The sequence below is a fragment of the Leuresthes tenuis genome, unplaced genomic scaffold (assembly GCF_036924035.1).
Source record: "Leuresthes tenuis unplaced genomic scaffold, fLeuTen1.0.hap1 SCAF_3, whole genome shotgun sequence".
In the NCBI taxonomy this organism is placed as follows: domain Eukaryota; kingdom Metazoa; phylum Chordata; class Actinopteri; order Atheriniformes; family Atherinopsidae; genus Leuresthes; species Leuresthes tenuis.
This window is the reverse complement of record NW_027325357.1, coordinates 6,151,249-6,169,991: the sequence shown is the minus strand read 5'-3', so window position 1 is coordinate 6,169,991 and position 18,743 is coordinate 6,151,249. Positions and strand designations below refer to the sequence as shown.

Genomic DNA, 18,743 nt, shown 5'->3' with positions numbered 1-18,743 from the left:
TTTTTAATTCCAGTGGATGAAGTTCAGAGACTGATGTTATTCTGGTGACAGTTTAGGGTGGAAGTAGATCACTTTTAATCAAAATCACGTGTAAATTAAAGTTTATCACAGACTCAGCTTCAGTGCTCAACTACCACACTCCATCCATTCATCTGATTCGTGTATGTAATCCTTAAAGTCGGTACCGAATTGTCATCGTCTTCTGCATCTTGTTCTCTCTGTTCTGCCTCCTCTTGTTTCTTCAGTTTGATCTCCATGGCGTCTGTGATCAGGGCTCTTAGGATGGAGTTGGGCTTGGCTGACTTGATAAATGGATGCTGAAAAGCAAAGAGAAATATAAAATTAGCTCAGATAATAGTGCAAAGATGTTTCCCTGAAACCTAGTTTCAAACACTCTTAAATGTAACGACAATCCAGTCTTAACTATTGAAGGAATAGCTGGAGTTACAGATAGATAGTATATAAATATGCCCTTTAATCACCAAAAGAAATGAGTAAAATACTCATGAATTTTCCCGTTAGAGTATGGTCATTGGGTTTTAATTTTGAGGACTTGTTTACCAATCAAATACTGACTGGTTGATGTCAAAATGTTACCTGTAACAACTGTGTGGCCGTCGCCCTGTTTTCTGGATTTTTCACCAAGCACTGGCTGACAAAATCTCGAAAGCTTTCTGACCACAGATCTGGGTTCCGAAACGTTGGGGGAGGGTTGGTGGGGATCATGAATATTGCCTGCGGGAAGAAACATGAATTCAGTTCACCTCAGACAAACGTATGCATAAAGGTCACAGTACCATAAATACTACAAATGGCTCCCTTAGGCCAACAGAGTTGAAATATACTTTTCATCCTTTCCTTTACACACATAAATGCACCGTTCTAAAAAAATAACTCATCCTCACCCTCATTGGGTGTATGTCGGCATAAGGCGGCTTGCCCTCAGCCATTTCTATAGCTGTAATGCCCAGTGACCAGATGTCTGCCACACAGTTGTAGCCAATCTCCTGTATGACCTCTGGAGCCATCCAGAACGGCGTGCCAATGACCGTGTTTCGTTTCGCCATGGTGTCCTGAGGAAGGGAAAAGAACAGACAAAATAAATAACACAGGGAGAAATAGGAAGAGGTCAAGTTGAAAACATCAAATACCAAAGAGGGTATAAAGATTTACTCCTTACTGTGAGCTGTCCAGCAACTCCAAAGTCAGCCAGTTTGGCCTGACCCTCTGTGTTCAGCAGGATGTTGCCTGCTTTGATGTCTCTGTGGATCTTCCTCATGAAGTGCAGATACTCCAAACCCTTCAATGTTGACTGCAGGACAGTAGCTATCTCCTCTTCTGTAATCTACAAGACATTCACACGCATTTAAAAAGAGATTAGGTAGCACAGGTAGCAAAATACCCTTGTTCAACAAGCTCTGTGGTCAATTAACGCCACTATTTCCTTCAAACTCTTGTTTAGTCCAATGGATGCCACAGATGTCAAAGAAAAAGTTGCTCATGGATTGTCTGAATGCATGATCATTTTGCAGGGGGAAAGACCAGGCTGTATAGTGATTTATCCAACAGTTTGCCTTTGTGTCCTGTGCAAAAGCAACAATTAGAAGGATTCCAATTTCAGGCCTACTTTAGGTTTGTTAGGAACAATTTTAGATAGAACTCCTTTCAGATGGTTTGCAGTGCCAGTGCACAAAATTAAAGGAGATTTTCATCTCCCCACAGAGTCTCTGTGCTCTGCTGTCACCTACAGGACAGACAGACTTTGAGTCATTTTCATTTTTGACTGATTCAGCTGCGTTTCCATCACATTATCCAGATTATCACCATCGACAGTTAGCTTCTGACCGATCTGCTCAAACAAATGGGCTTTTCTTTGGTCTGATCATTTCTGTACGACATGTCAATGCATATGCTTTATTTTTCATTTCTCCTGGTTACCTGGGTGACAGTTTCTGCTCGTATGATTGGTCGCTTCAGCATTAGCTCTTTTAGCATTAGCGCTTTTTCTTAAAACGGTCATATACATTCTTCTCTCGAACTGAAAAGCTGAATAAATACATTAAAAGAAAATTTAAAAAGCCCTAGCACTCAGAAAAAAGCACAAGGTGAACGCAAGACCCACCTGTGTTGGGTGATGTTCTGTAAGGATGCAAGAGGTGAAAGTAATAAGGTAATAAATGAGACAGAAAAAGCTTACAGTGGACATTGTAATTTAATCTGATGCTACACAAGAAAGTGTCAATTAAACCCCATTTAGAGAAAAACAAGTGAAGCATTTATACGTCAAATTGGTCACAATCATATTAGCATGTTGTCAGTAAAATATCTGCCTCCCTCTCTCTGATGCTCAACACGGAGTACTGCACAAACTACATGGTGGGGGAGTGTGTGTTAGAGTATCACATTACCGTCTTGTTACGTATTCGGATGATATCAGATACTGATCCGGCACCACAATATTCCATGACAATCCACAGGTCCCTGTTTTTGAAGTAGCTGCCAAAGTACCGCACTACATGGGGACTGAACACACAGACATACGTGTAAGACCACAGGCATGAGTTTTTCTTCTATGTGCTCAGATCATTCTAATGTTTTTGTTAGTTGAAGACTCTCAAAACTTTTCAACCACCATGCTCATCCAAGATAAAATTATCTTCTGATGAGCCTGAAAAGTTCAGAATATGTTCAAATATAATCTTTGGGGCAACAATAGTAAACACACATTGTAAATATAGATGGATATATATGCATTAAACAAAGATAACACTGTGACTCAGGCAAATATATCTCAAGTGTTCAGCTTTATGAAAGAAAAAGAAGACTGGAGCAGCAAGATGAAGTTTGAAGCGTTTGGGCACTTGTTGTTCAGATTAGTTTAGATTAAACCATTAATGTTATGGTTATCGAGTGGATAGTGTAACATTGTGGTGTCAATGGTTTACGACAGATTCAAAATTCAAAAGTCATTGTGAGTCATTTCTGGTGAAGAATCATTCGATCTGTCTGTTAATAATCAAAATGACCTCCCAGACTCTACATCACACCGGTGACGCAGCTTCTGACTCAGATACACATACCTGTTGCACTGCTGCATGATGGAGATTTCCTTGATGATCTCCTGAAGATCAGATTCCACAGGAACTTGTTTGATGGCTACAATCTCCCCCGTTTCTTTATAATTAGCCTTAAATACACAACCATAAGACCTGCAGAAACACAAAGAGAGAAGTTTATCATAAAGTTTCAGCTGTTTGGGTGACCTGTGAATGACAACAGTTTCCTATATAACAGCACAATACAAATCTGTTGAGAATACAGGAAAGGAAAACTTTCCCTTCTGACTTCTGATAAATTTTAAAACTTTAACTACAGATTATATGCTGCTTTTGTCATTTTTCCACGGAGTCTGTTCACATAGTTTTCTTTCTTTTGTCTGTTATAAACTGACGCTTGGTCTGGTATGCTACTGAATGAAAACCTAATTGACAGGAGAGTGTGAGAACTAAGCTGGACAAGCCCTGTTGCAGGTATTTAGTGCACTTCAATGGTTTTCTGGGTGGAAACATAAAAAGTAAATCAGGATCTTGGGCTAGACGTCAGCATCAGTCATGTTTCTGTTCATTTTATTGTGCTAATAAGCTTTTTCATACGTTTAAGAATGAGGAACTAACTAGCTATCAGTTGTCAGCATCTGTCACTTCAGATGTTCCTGCTGTGGCCGGACCGGATTATTCTCATTGCAGTCTCGAGCCTGGGTTTAGTCACTTTCACGCATGTTAGCAAAAAATAAATAAATGAACACAACTGGTATGAGTCGAAGTCTTGTTCACATCAGTGTTGCTAATGATCGGCTAATGTTAGAGAAAGACTGCACACAGAGCAAGAGCTGGATCCACTCGAGGGTCATTCAGTTATGCTAGTTGCTGAAGAAATGACTGACAGTCATGACACACACAAACACACACACACACACAGCGTCAATCAGCTACTGCGAACAGGAAGAGCATTGAGAAACAGGATATGAAGAGGCAATGTTTACGTTGACAGGCACCAGAGAAGGGAGGAGCTAAATGGCCAACAAGGAGGGAGAAATAAATGAGGCAGAAATACAGACAGACATCAAGAGGAACAGAAAATATGAAAAGGGGAAAATAAAGTTGATACTGCCAACACTTTAAATGCAAATAAACAGATTTAAAAACTCAGTCCATGTCTCTTATCAGGACATTGTGATGCCTATGTGTCATTCATTTATCATCTTACTAAATGACTCACCCTTCACCCAGCTTCTCCAGGACATCAAAGACTTCCTCTGGCTGCTTGGTGAGACTGTCCTCGCTCAGCTTTTTCAACTGTCTGTAGGAAAGTGTTGGTGGTTAGGATCGGATTAGAGAATTAAACTACAACTGTCACAGCAGGACTGAAACTACTCATTTGTTTCAGTGCCGATTTAACTGCAAACAGCGTCCTCAATGTGCCCTTTCTAATGAAAAAATAGGAAGTTCTCATGGTCCAGGTTTTCTGAAATGAACCCGAAAGGCATTCCCAATGCAAAAAATAAAAGATAAAGAAAAGCAGCAATTCTTCATAAAGCATCAAAGGAGATATGGTGTAATTTCCAATAGTTAAAAACTGAATGATCAACTGATCATTCTATCTCTTCCTCATGCCTCATTTCACCCTATCAACAAGTGAACAATTCCTATTTTAGTCGCTCATTTATCCCAAAAACTCATTAACCTGTAGTACAGAATTAATAGACTAACATTATTATAAAACAGCCATAAATACGGCCAACAAGAGCACCAGAAATGAATCGCTAAAAGCTAAAGGTCAACAGATGTTTTTTGACTTTCTGTATTCCTATTTTTGGTGTTCTAGATGAAACCAAAGCAAACAACAAAAAATAAATAATTTTAGAAAGGCAACTTTTCAAACTGCAGCGACTGGAATTAAATTAGCGTTTCCAAAGAGGTTTTGTGAGTGTAATCAGGATGTGCCGTCTTCAGAAATCAGAACTTTATCCTCCTTTTCTGGGTGATCGCGCTTCTGAGACACCAGGACAACAAAACCTCTCCTGATATTTGAAGTCAAGAGACAAAAATATCCTCAGAACACAGATAAAAATAGATCTAAACAAGTCCGAGATGCAGACTGTGACAAGCCACTCATAAACTGCAGGAACGAGGGAGGAAACATCAAATTAAGTCACCAAACTGCACAATGACGGCTCCAGTGATGGTACTGTGGGTGGGTAGCACCAAAACCTGTAAAACCAGTAACATTCCCATCAGCCTCAGCTGTGCTTTGTGTTTGATGCTAATCAGCAAATTCAAGAATGTTTGACTAAGATGATGAATAAAGTAAAGGATGTCAGCATGCCAGTTTAGATTCCTATGGGATCACATGGGATTCTGGTTACATCTACTTGTATTTCCATTCAGTGTTTAGTCTCACGAAGAGAAATGTGACAGAAAAATGCTATTTTTGGTTGTGAGAATCAAACCTTCCTCGCCAAGAAGTTTATGAAGATGTAGTTAACAGAAAGATCCCATTAAAAGCATATAGTTTAGTGGCACCACAGAATCAACAATATCAGCAATCCATTACAGCTAGAAATGGCAAATACTGTGTTAAAACTGATCTGTGGTAAGTTTAATTAACATTAATAATGACACACGTGAGAAAAGAATGACATGCACTGAAATCTTTATGCAAGAAAGATGCTGCACCAACAGCAGCTTTTCATGTTGGAACTAGAGCAGCATTAAAAAGGTGTGGCATCTTCTGCTAAATGAGCTACAGTTGGTTTAATGTTCAATAAGAGTAAAATAAACTGGGATATGCTTTAGAAATGTGGCCCTGTGGAATCTCTTCTAAAACAGCATTTAAACCAAATGCAGTGGAACCAGCTCCAATGTATTTTTAATCTTGACAGCGCAGGCCTGATGCAGCCTGATGTGCTCCCAAAAGGCAAATTCATGGCAGCTGTGTCGCGAGTCGATCGGACTCTGGAAACATACGTGATTCCACTCGTGATACAATCTGGGACGACTGCATCAAGCTGTCCAAAAATGTGCATTTCAACAGTCTGGCGTTCTTCAGCTGTTAATGAAGGATTGTGGGGGTGTGGATACCTGCAACTCTCCTGCATATTCTCACCTCAACCATCCACGATCTTCCTCTTCTGCTCCGTCTACTTTACCCGCTTTATTTCTACTCATTTTCTTTTTTACTGGGAGAGTGATCCAGGCACATTGTTAAAATATATTCTGGCTTGACGCAGAAACTAAATGTCACACAGACCTCATGCAGACACAGTAACCATGACTTTGGCTTAACTGACACAGACTTGTGTAATTTTTCAACTGTAATCAGCTAACTGATAAATTTTAATGTTGTACGAAGAACTACAAAGAATATATCTACGTTCTCTGTTCTGCTCCATGAAATGATTGATAATGTCAATCAAAACTCACATGTTACACAGCTTCACATGTCTCTTTAAAACAGTATAATCCTTTAAAACTCTGTTTATTAAAGCGTATTAAAAACAGAGGTGATTTCTCAGTAAGACTGGAGCTTTCGGCGAAACATCTGGGCCACACTTTAGAATTTACGCTGCAGCCACAAGCCAAGCGGCCCAGTGTATCAACTTCAAGAAGACGGAGCGGAGCCTTGAAATGCTACTCTACCGTAGGAGCCCTGTTAAAAAGTACTGCACACACCAAATGTTTGCATGACTACATTTAAAATGATAAACCTACTTCATTCTAAAGACCACAACAGTATTGATGTGGCAGTTACAAGCAGCACCAAATACTGCTTTTAATGTTCTTCTATAGCGAAAAACAAAGGCCTGTTAAAATGTTTGGATAGATTTAATTCAAGTGAATTAACATGAACTGATTAAAACAATCATGAAGCATTCAACAAAACATTACATGACCATTATAACTACAAATAATTCAACTTAGATGAAGTTCTACCTTAAAGGTGCTTTTTATTCTCTTTGTGACGTCCCAAATTTATTTGAAATATGATAAAATCATAGTGCAGCCTTCGTGGAGAAGGCATTAAAGGCTTAATTTGCTGCTGACAGACATTTTCTGCTCAGACAAAAAGGGAGAGAACCATCGGATTAAAAACAGCGACTGTTTCTTAATAAGCTCGACATATTTACGCATGCTCAGTGTTTTCACATCAAGTCGTGACCAAGCAGCAAACTTGAATTTCTATTCATCCAAATGGTAATCGCAATAAAATAACTAACTTAACTTTTAATTAACATCTCACTTTCTATTTCTTTCCCCACTTGGGGACTTATTGTTTGCAAGAATAATCACCACCGTTTAAGGGATCTGGTTCAGGACACAACCAAACCAAAGTAAACCTTTAATAAAATATATTGGTACCCAAACCAGGTCCTCGGTCACACAATCTGGTTGCTCTAGTTTACATTTAACAAGTAGCCACACAAGTTTACATATTTTTAGACACACGTTTGGTATGAAACACAAAGCCTGGCTGGTTTCAACAGAGGGAAGGAAAATTAACTCCACTCTTACATCAACTGGATGAGGAAACAGTTTGTGACTGAGTGGACATGATAGCAACAGAGCAGCGCGTTTTACCGGCATCATCCTCATAAGTCGACAGAATAGGAACTCCTCAGTTCCTACTGTCAAACACACTGAGAGATTAAAAATACTCCCACTTTAAACATTGAAAAGCAGCTGTGAAACATCAAATAACCCTATTAATACATCCACAATGTAAGCCGTGCACCTGAAATATTTGACTTGCATTTGTTATGGGACTATCGCTTTTGTGTAGTCTATTTAAAGATATCCACGTTACAAACAACCACATGGAGAGAAAAATAAAGGTCTTTGTAGTAGCAACAGTACCCAGAGTGCACACTCTAAGATTAAATGCAACCAGTTATGTCTATGTGACAGTGCTGCACATGGCAGACAGGTGACATGTCAGCAAGTGTCTCTGATTACAAAAGTTACTAAAGATCAATCCCCAGCATCTGAAAGTCAAAAATATCTGAATCTACCAACAGCTTCAGCAACTTCTGTTGATAAATGCAGCCAAACCTCATCACAAAGTAAAAGAAAAACAGGGACAACCACAGGCACCAGACCAAAGCTGTCAACTGCACGCAAATACTTTCAGAGGCTGATGAAATGAACTCTTAAGGTAGTCAAATGACTAATCGTCTTAAAGGAAAGATCATAAAAAAAACATCAATGGGTGTAGACCTGGAAAACCTGTGCAGTGCACACAAATGGGTACAATCTAAAAGAAATTATCAGTTCTCTCATGAACTACCTGCTCTATATGACAATAAACTCCCACTTAAATGATTTCTTGTTTTTAAAGACAGCCGTCCTTTCCAGTGGCCCAATTTTTGGCAACATAATAATTTTTGTGGTATCCGAGGCCCCACAAATCTTTCCATTCTGTCAAATATCACAGACTGAACATGTATGTATCCACTCCGAGCTGATTTTGGTAAACCACTTTAGATTAAAGCAGCTAAGCCAAGATCTACGAACAGACTTAAGGTATTAAATTGGATCAGAGGGCCTTTGATAGAAACAAGCCCTGGGATTTGTCACAGTATACCAACAAAGGCTCTCAGCTTATTCAACAAGATAGTGAATACATGAGGAGTATACCTGCACCCATGTGGGGCTGGAGACTGAAGAAGGTAAAGGAAAATGACTAAATCAGCTTTTGTTGTATATTGTACATCACTGGGTGATGGAAACTATCATTATAGTTTAGTCATTTCATGATCTGATATCACAAATTACTTTCCACCCTAAAATCTTTGCTATTTTATTGACTGACCGAATCAACAATTAGCAGGTTTCCCCACATTAAAATCAGTTTAAGCTGAAGCCCGTAACTAAAATAAGTCGAGACTGGTCCGGTACAGGCTAAAATAAATGCATAAGATACTGTTTCTTTTACTTTGTGTCAGTCATCCATGAAAAACTAAGAGTTGTAATAAAATAACATAGGTATAAAATGACTACTGGTGCATGACAGATAGCGAGAAGGACACCATGAAGCAATAGGATTTTAAAAAACTTGTGAATATTCTGTTCAACATTACATTTAAAATAGTTTATATTATTGCCAACTAAGTTATGTTCGGCGAAGTTACTGCTGGCGGGTAGCCCACCGCCAAACTTCACCTTAATGCAAGGCTAACGTTCAATAAACAAATCAATGAGTTTTCTGATGTCTAAGACCTGTTTTCATTTATGACTTTACCTGCGAGGGTTCCTCATCTGCACTTTATCCTTATTCTCCATGTTATCTCCCTCCAGCACACTCGGACTTCTCTGAATCAGGTCTGGAGTCAAACTTGAACCAAAGTGGTCTACGTCAAGTGGACACACGATGCTAACAGTAGCGGGTAACCGCCTGCTAGCTCGCTAGCAGGCTAGCAGCAGCTAACCCCGCTGTTTCACAGCAGAGTCCCGGCGGACGGTACAGCTGATGCTCGGTAGCCGTGAAAAAAAAGACAACGTCTTTTAATCATTCTGTAAAACGGAGTTAACACAGAGAACTAGCGTCACTCAGCTGCGGTATCTTCGCCGTAGGGTACATCCTCCTCCCGTGCCTGGACAACTTTAGACGTGTTTGACAGAGCGTTTGGCAGCCGCTGTGACATCCACCTGAGAAAACCAGGAAGTGAAGCGAGAAGCAGGCAGGAAGGCGGTGCAAACAAAGGCTGCAGTGCAGGAGACGAGCAGCAGGGGGCACCACGTACACGGATGTAAATTACATTAGATTGAATCGATAGAAATATCGCTGCCATTATCAGACCGTGGGATATTAAATAGGGTATCGTTTTCTTGACCAAAACCTGGAGGGATATTGATTCTAAAATCAACAGGTAAACATAAATTTTTACCAATATAAGTATCTAAAATGTGGAGATTTAGCAGTGTACACACTTAACTGATAGTGAACTTGACATGAATTTAAACATGAAAAGGGCAGAATTTTCAATAGTTACTGTCAAAATAGGCTAATTGATATGAATTGAGGCAAAATATGTTAAATCTATTTTGTTGAATAGATTTTAAAGTAGTTTAAAACCAGAACATTTAAAATTCTCTATAATCAGTCTTGCTGAAAAAGTTATATTTTACGGTACAAGTACACTATAAATGTTAATTAATTGTCAGTAAACTAAGATATACCGACAGAGTTCATACTGATAACACGAGAGGTGATGTGACTACAAGCTTCCCGTTTATAAGAATCACAGAGACAGAAAGACTCACATTAATAGAATAGTTTATTTTTATTTAGAGGAACAAACAGCATAATGATGTTCACATCTGATCAGTAAACATCAAACGGAGCAAGAAGGAACCATCTTCAGACCAGGAATGAATGACAGGACAGCAGAGCTGGTAAAGAGAAACATGCACATATTAGCCACAGATCCAGCTGGTTATACGATGAATTATACTGAAGGAAGATATTACAATTAACATGTTTGTTGTGGTCCAATAAATGACTCACAGTGGCTTTACTCCCCAGAGGGCCGCACGCTCTCAAAGATGCCTGCTTCCCTCATTGAGTTGAACTCTTTAACGCTGTCATAATGCTTGTAGAAATCAGCATAGGCCTGCTTCCTGGGCTCTGTCACCATGTACTGTAGGAAGCAGAAGAGGTGTCAGTTTATACACAATTTCAACCTAAAACAGAACCTGGCATTTTTAAGACAAAATGTTAGCTTTAAAGCTTCAAATGCTGATCTGACGTGCATTCACATGTTATACTGAAGTATATGAAAAACTTTGTGGTCTGACATGAAATATAATCCTGCAAAGTAGGATCTAATATGTCTGACAAATAAACTGTAGCAAGAGGTATAATTATTTTGGAAGTAAGAAACTGAATTTATTCTTGTATAAGTCACCTTCTCAAACAACAGTTGATAAAGATGCTTCATATATAAAGAAAGAAACCTTGCACATACAGTTGTGAAGGTACACACCTATATAAAGATATAAAGATGCTTTCCTGAACCAAAAGGTCGAATTATCACGGTCTACTGGGTCTGCAGACATACAGGATGCCACATATGACTAGGTTTAGTTTTCACCATTTTGTCTTTACAATAGCTTTATCAGATCAGATACATGAAGCAGATTTTTAGTATTTCCTGAAGATTGTGGTTATTTCTTTTGTTTGTCAGAGCGGTTTAAGAAATGTTCATGTATTTTTGATGTTGAACACATGAGCCCTATTTCTCGTTTATTTGGCATCTTTGTTTCATAAGAGTGACCTTTGAGCTCCCAGCTTTACGTTAGCTGGGAAGGGGTAAAACAGTATTTCACTTCATAATGTCAACATTTAACTGGTTCAGGAGTCTTTTTTTTAACTGAACAACAATTCTAACTATGAAATCAGGCTGAATGGATACACCAAAAAGCCTTGAATGCAAAAAGAATGTCTCAAAAAACCTCTCAAGTGTCTATGATATTCAGGGTTTAACATGAGTGATAACTGATTTGGATTTTAGTTGTGCTCCCTGCTTACGAACCAATAAAACATTTACAGTTTTTTTGCTCAATGTATAAAGATGCATCAGCACTTGTAAACCATCAAATTTCAACTATTTCTTTTCAAATAGTTGCCGAGCTGTAAGTGGGTCCAGACCCTAACAGAACACTTTGAGTTATTCATGAATATCAACAGTGCAAATCAGATCTGGGCCTGTAGCTGTGGATGTGTCCTGCTCTCACCTTGAATGCTATTGCAGCAGCCAAAGATAGAGTGAACGCAATGGGAAGGTGAAACCTCAGACGCTTCGCAAGCAAACCCCTCATTACTGGCTTAGGCAGAGACATGGTGGCTCACCTGTTGAAAAAACAAAAACAAAAATTCAACTTCTATGATGTCCCAATAGGACCGCTACTAATAATTACTTTATTTACAGATTGACCTCTCAATTATCCTCTCAATAAACAACAGTTTATCTCTGTAATGTGAGGAACAAGTAAACATTGGACCTACAAAATCCAGTGGCAGCAGACTGGAATACCAGAATCCATGTTAACTGGTGCTCCATGTCCTAATACAGTATATTAAAAATTAACTTAAGCAATGTTGTGATGGTCAACAAATCAATGCATCTTTAACTATCACACAATTTACCTTTATATACACCTACACTCCCCAGAGCCCATTCAGCTCCTCTGAGACTGCACGTTTAAAAGTTTCCTTGATTGTCTTTTAACATCACACCTCCACCTTCATTCCTAATCTCAAATAGTTTTCTCAACAATAACTTCGTAAAACACCCAAAAATCCCTGTGCTCATTTCACACTAGCACCGTGTGTTTTAGCATAATTCTACTGTAGCTCAGCAAAGACAAAGTGTCAATTAAATCTCATACATAGAACTACGTTCCAAAAAAAAAAAAAAACACTATTCACCCAGCATGGGCTACTGAACTATTTCTGCTGAAGTGTCATGCTGGAGAGTTGGTTAAACGGGAATTAATTTATGCCCAATTACTCAAGGCAGATCGCCATCATGGATGGTTGCCAAGTCAGGTAGTCAGGTCAGCTCTCATATTGTGTAACAGCTTCAGAAATCACTACCAAAACTAGTCTTATTTTCACGCTGAGAAACACACTTTGGAGATGTGGAGAAGTAAATGTATAAAGAATCTACAACGCGCAATAACGGGGACAGAAATAGCAGATAACAGAAAATAGTGTCAGTGTTACGGTTCCAGCCCCAGCACAGGGTCAAAGTGCTGTTAGCTAGCGCAACAACCGGTTCAACATAAGACAGAAGCCGCTTTATTTTTTCCCTACAACGACAACTAGTTTCATTAGGGATTAAAGTCGTCCAACATGTATAAGAAACATTCATGTTTTAGCGAACTGATGATATGACCCGCGGGATTTTCGATTAGCAATTAGCTAAATATAGACTGCGGATGAGCTAGCGTTAGCTCGGTCAATAAGAGCCAACAGCTAACCTGACCGCGGCGCGAGAGAAAAGCAGCAATTTTATGTGACATTTGATAGATCCAAGCGTTGTTATTAATATAAAAAAGCAACACTTTATTATCAAAATTGAACGCACAAAGTTGAATCGTTTGTATTTTTCGAGATACTCACAAGTATGATTCACGACCTTCACAAAACCGCTAACACACTTCAGCTCTGTTTCACCCTTTACCGGAAGAGTATATATGGGATCCACGAAGGGACAAACTTACTCGGTGGAAAAAAGCGAAGACAGTAAGGACAGTCGATGTCATGGAAAGAGAAGACTGTTCCACCATAAATAAATACTTCACCCTCTCCATATTCTGGTAAAACGTGAACGTATTTATCCTCCGACGTATTGACGATGATTTATGAATTTTATACAATTGGTGCTACATTTATTAATCTAATTTGGTTGTCCTCTGAAAAATATGTCCATGAATCAGAAATTCTCCAACCTAAAACTTTTATTTTCAGTCTTAACAATTTAGAACAAACTCTATATTGATGTAATCTCGTACATAAAAGCAGAAGATTGTTTTTGTTCTTTTGTTTTTTGTCACAGTATGTCATAGCTTTATATGAAAGTCAGGTAACTACTTCTGTTACATATATTGTGAACCATCTATCCGTTTATGGGTGTTTAATGTATCTGAAGGCTTAATTTCAACTATAATTTTCAGGATATTGTTACTGTAGCTGGGTTGTACATACATAGTAATGCTTTCAAATTTCAGTTTGCTCCAAGCAAACTGGATATTTTGCAGTGCCATAATCTGGCTACAAGAGGGCGGCAGAGTAACACTTTTTGCAAATTTAAAAAGCATGTTCAATCTACATCATATCCGCAGTATATTGACAATAAAACCTCCATGATTAATATTGCAAATTATAAATTAATTCAATTTGTTGAAATTTGTAACAGTAAAATGCTTTAATAAAATAAAAGCAAAATCAATTAATTCCTCTCACAATATCATTCATCTCTTAGACTCATAAAACAGTGTCTATTACAGGATTAACACAGTCTGACATGTATGATCACTCTCTTCTCATTCCTATATCAACTTTGAGAAACTAATTAAACTAACATTTGTATTTTGAATTGTAGGACAAACCAGAGGTGGACAACATACATACTCCACAAAGAAAGACTGCTCAAGGTGTGAATCATAAACCTTACTGCTGTGAGGCACCAGTGCTGACGACTGGATCCCCTTGCCACCTCACACTGACCATAGCAAATTATAAAGAATACACATAATAACTGCACCTTTCAGCTATTAGGATGCGTGCATATAAAGCTGTGGCGGTATCACCGCTGCCCTTGGAACAGAAGCTCAGTGGTTTGATTCCCATCAGAGGACGCCTCCAAGTAGAAATCTTTCACATCTAGTTTGATATCAAATTTCAGAGAAACTTTGACACGCCATGCTGAGAATCCATATTTCATAACATGTTTTATTGTACAAATGACTGTTTATGATGCTTTTGGGGGATTCTCTGCACATATGCAGATCACAGCAAAAACAAGGTTAACACTGAAAAGCACAAATCGTTTACGTCTGTTGTTTTTTAACCCTGCAGATGTATTTAGGATAACTGAATGCATGGTGCCCACCCACATATATAATATTTGCTTTCCTGGTTCATGAGCCTCGACACTGTTTGCCTTCTGTGTTTTAATCTTCATTGTGTAAATCCCTGTACACGCTGAATATCGCTTCCCTCACAACTGGAGTTCTTGCCTGGCTTGCAGGCTTCGTGCTGTCAAAAAGTCATGAAAATAAGACTAAAAAAGCATTTAGTAGACAGAGTAAAAACTGGCTTTATTTGCAGTTGGGAGTGTCCTGTCAACAGTTTTATAAGCATCTCTTGTATTACTGAAGTCTATAGGCAAAATACCTTCTGGATAACTTTGAATTTCCTAATTGCATTACCTTTAGTGACCACTGGGAAACATTAACAGCAAAGCCTCCATTATACTTGGAAGATTGGTCATTGCGCAAAATGATTGTGACGGTGGGCCAGAAGGCAGGATTAAAGAATACTATTTAAATAAAGGACCACACGAGACACACAACCATGCACTATCACTCTGAGGGACAATTTAGAGTCACCAATTAACATAACGTGCATGTTTTTGGAAGGTGGGAGGAAGCCAGAGTACCCGGAGAGAACGCATGCACGGGGAGAACATGCAAACTCCCCACAGAAAAGGCTCCAGTCGGGATTCAACCCCTCTTGCTGTGAGGTGACGGTGCTGACCACCACACCACCGTGCAGCCCATCAACAAACCAGCTCCAGCTTAATTTTATATGTCATAGACATTGTTTACCACATTGGAGTGACTGTGACACGGAGACAAGCGGCAGAGACTCGACAGTCGTCCACCGGTGTTTTAACGGCAATTAATCATTATCAAGAATAATCAAGAAGCAAGAACAATAAAAGTTGATTTAAATCTGTTCCTAATCACACCTGACCCCATCTCCTCCCCTCCCGCAGGGTTTCTGGGATGTGCTGGGAGAACACTGGCTGAGTAATGATGTTTATGAGTCCGTCCTGCAGACGAGTCCGGGCCAGTACTCTCTGAGAGTGGAGCTGAGGGGCTGGGTGGCAAACTCCGCCCGTTACCAGTATGATTGATTCACAATGACCAGTGAAAGACAGCGATGCAATACAGCCAAATTTCCTAATTGATGTTTGGGATTAGACTGGAGATTTTAAGGTGTTACTGCTACAGCTTATATCATAGGTCAAAACATCCTACATCATTACATTGTTATCTTGTATGTGCTTGTCCACTTTACAACTTTACATTGTTGTCCTGTGTTGGAAATTACACTGACATGTTATCAAGTCTAAACTGGTAAACAGGTTGTTTACCAGGCAAGAAACCAACACTTTGAAGAGTTACTGCATGAAACAGGACGCATGAAAGGAGCTAGAGCATCGGCAGTTACAGCAAGAGAGTCTTCCACATTTTTCTGTTTAATCACAATATGAATCTCATATGTGACAAGGATGTGAGTGCACAAGACAGAGTAACACGATACAGATGAAGACTTTACCAAAACAATTCACTGAATAGAATAAATATGTCCTGTAACTCATTTATTGCCACTGGAGTATTAATTTGTAGGCAATAATAAAATACAAGAAACAAGATAATCAACCAGTTGTTTAGATTCATAAGATAATCAAAGCAGCATTTCTTTGTTTTAGAATCTGGACTCTACTAAATCACAACATCCAAAGCTCTTCTTTTTTACTTTCTTCATTCATTGTTCAGAATGTCTGCCCAACAAAAACAATAAAAAAGCTAGTTCACTTAATTAGTTTCTTTCCTGTTTAATAAACGTCCAGTAAAATGTACAAAAAAGCAATCACTTATCCACAAAAAGATTATGACCGCATGCCATTATTTCCTAAATTATAGGCAAAACCCTAATGCTCAGTGTCTTTCCAGCTTGCAGATTTAATATCAACCCAACCTTCCATTATGCAAGAGTTTCCATTTATGATGAGCAAAACAATAAATCTTTGCCTTCATTAGAACTTCACTTTTCTGAGTTTCAGATGCGCTGGTAGTCCACTTGTCCATTTTGGCATCTCAGAAACAACAATCACATTTGTCTGAAGAATAATGTGTCTCCCTGCACATGAGGACTTTTATTTTGCTCCTTCTTCAGGATAGTGAGTCACCTCCTCCTGTGTGATGTCCTTTCAGCTCATCAGATCAATCCACATGGCTTCAGCCTGTCACCACATTGATCCAACCTCTTTTCTTTGCTCCTGTCATATTATGCTGTTTATGATTTTCCATCATTTGTAGCCTGTACATGGATTAAGTCTTTTTGTACACTTTGCCCACTGAATCACTGTAGCCATTTGATTTATCATTTTACCGTTGACCAACATAATCCAGAGACTATCTGAATTAGAAACGGAACATGTGACTTTACAGGGCAGCAGTTTATTTCATGACCTCGGTGTCTGTCTTTGGATGCATAGGGCAACATCGTGCAGGGCTGCAACAAATGACTGATTTCATTAACAAGTTGTCAGCAGATAATTTTATAAACTGATTCAATAAAAAGTTAGCAGATCTATTCTAAACATAGTGTTAGTCAACATCATCTCTGTCTGCTGTGAAGAATCCTTGGTGTGTTTGGTTTGAGAGTAATTTGAGTTTTGACCAATACAAAGCAAACCCAACCATGATTTTGTCATCTAAAATACAGACTTCCACACACTTCCACAGACACAACGTCATGTCCTTTCATCTCTTCATGTCTTTATCAGTGCACAAAGCTTGTCATCCGCCTCAATGAAAAACCTCTTCATTGGCTACATACTGAACACAACTTAGCTGCCAGACTCTTCACCAGGATCAGTACCTCATCGTTCCAGTTTTTTTTAATTACATTTACTTATTCATTTATCATACTAGCTCACACAGTATTTTAGAATTGATTTTCACATCTAAATGTTGGCTTTTAAGGTTTGTGGCCTTTCACTGGGCTCATTTAAGGGAAGGCTCGCAGAAGTTTTTTTTATCAATCTTGTGGAGCACATTATTTCAAACCCAGGCGATGCTCTGAATTATAAAGCAACGTACCAGTAAACTCAAACTTTTGACTTTTCACTTGACCTTTTTTTGTAATGTAGCCATTGTGGGTGGGGAAACTGAGAAATGAAAAAAACAACAATCAGACTCAACCAAGACAATGACTGGTCAGCACATGAAATGAACATCTGGGTTTGAACTTTGCTCTCTCTTTATTCTTTACACGACTATTTGATTTAGATGTGTTGCTATCATCTCATCTAAATCATAATCACATCACAAATAAACAAACTGGTATAAACTTGCTTTCCTGGTTTGTTCCATCCCTCGTGGGGTCAGAATAGGTGTTGAAAACGAAGTTCCTGACAGGACTTTACACTGTAATTCTGTGAAGGTGGATCAGTGGGTAATGGTTCAGGGCTGTACCGTGTTCGTTCCAGAGGGTGACCCAGGGTTGTACCAAAATACTGCTAAAGCTGAGGGCGTTGCTGTAAGCTGGTGGTCATCAGGAAGGTGTCTTGGAGGGGACAGTCATGAGTCTTAGGATTTTACCAAAATTGAGATCATTTGAGAGACTGCAGTCAGAGGTCATGGGTCAAGCTGTTTTCAAACGAAGATTGAGGGGTGTTGTTAGAAGTCGTAGGGTCGTACCATCATAGATGTGGCGCTCAGGGAGTAGCTGGGGCCTTTGAAGTGGTGCCATTTGATGCCGTTGAGTTTTCTGATGTTGTGGCCGACTGTGTAATAGATCCCATTCAAGTTGGAGAAACCACAGGCATCAAACCACCAACCTAATGAGAGTTAGAGATCGAGTGAGACAAAGACAGAGGAAGAAAAAAAATAGGGTATGATAGACAGAATAGGTTGAGGGGGGAAAGGGGAGAAGTAAATATAAATAACTATTACAGAACCTTTTAAGTGATGGCCACCTGACTGAAATGGATCATGTGGATTCTATTTTCTCTATTTTTGTAACAGAAGAATAATTACGATAGTAATGTCAATTAAATTTTGCAGTATCGCTCTGTGAACGATGCTTCCCTTCCACCTGCAAATGTCTGAGGCTCAGAGCAGATATCAGACCTAACATTGATTTTCCCAAACACAGCTCAAGGA

General features: G+C 39.0%; 4 protein-coding genes across 5 annotated transcripts in view; all 4 read right to left on the bottom strand.

The window, feature by feature from the left end:
• LOC140302992 (serine/threonine-protein kinase 4-like) overlaps positions 1-9,716 on the bottom strand; it is a 30,302-nt gene extending 20,586 nt beyond the window's left edge. The window contains exons 1-8 of one of the 2 annotated variants that reach the window (XM_072381546.1): positions 9,298-9,716; positions 4,279-4,359; positions 3,081-3,209; positions 2,409-2,523; positions 1,181-1,345; positions 906-1,073; positions 598-735; positions 186-317 (exon numbers count right to left, since the gene is read on the bottom strand). In XM_072381546.1, the coding sequence (XP_072237647.1) occupies positions 186-317; positions 598-735; positions 906-1,073; positions 1,181-1,345; positions 2,409-2,523; positions 3,081-3,209; positions 4,279-4,359; positions 9,298-9,338 (969 nt within the window). In that variant the 5' untranslated portion in view covers positions 9,339-9,716. Of the gene's footprint in view, positions 1-185; positions 318-597; positions 736-905; positions 1,074-1,180; positions 1,346-2,408; positions 2,524-3,080; positions 3,210-4,278; positions 4,370-9,297 lie in introns of both variants that reach the window. The other variant, XM_072381545.1, reaches the window with a different exon arrangement.
• dennd6aa (DENN/MADD domain containing 6Aa) overlaps positions 1-18,743 on the bottom strand; it is a 271,486-nt gene that overhangs the window by 75,747 nt on the left and 176,996 nt on the right. The window lies entirely within an intron of this gene.
• cox6c (cytochrome c oxidase subunit 6C) lies at positions 10,316-13,272 on the bottom strand. The gene is made up of 4 exons (XM_072381544.1): positions 13,183-13,272; positions 11,793-11,907; positions 10,564-10,696; positions 10,316-10,448 (listed from the first exon to the last, which is right to left on the bottom strand). The coding sequence occupies exons 2-3, from the start codon at positions 11,895-11,897 to the stop codon at positions 10,571-10,573; spliced, it is 231 nt and encodes a 76-aa protein (XP_072237645.1). The 5' UTR covers positions 11,898-11,907; positions 13,183-13,272; the 3' UTR covers positions 10,316-10,448; positions 10,564-10,570.
• angpt4 (angiopoietin 4) overlaps positions 16,033-18,743 on the bottom strand; it is a 65,140-nt gene continuing 62,429 nt past the window's right edge. Inside the window, exon 10 of the mRNA XM_072381543.1 lies at positions 16,033-18,418. Within this exon, the coding sequence (XP_072237644.1) occupies positions 18,258-18,418 (161 nt within the window). The 3' untranslated portion in view covers positions 16,033-18,257. The remainder of the gene's footprint in view (positions 18,419-18,743) is intronic.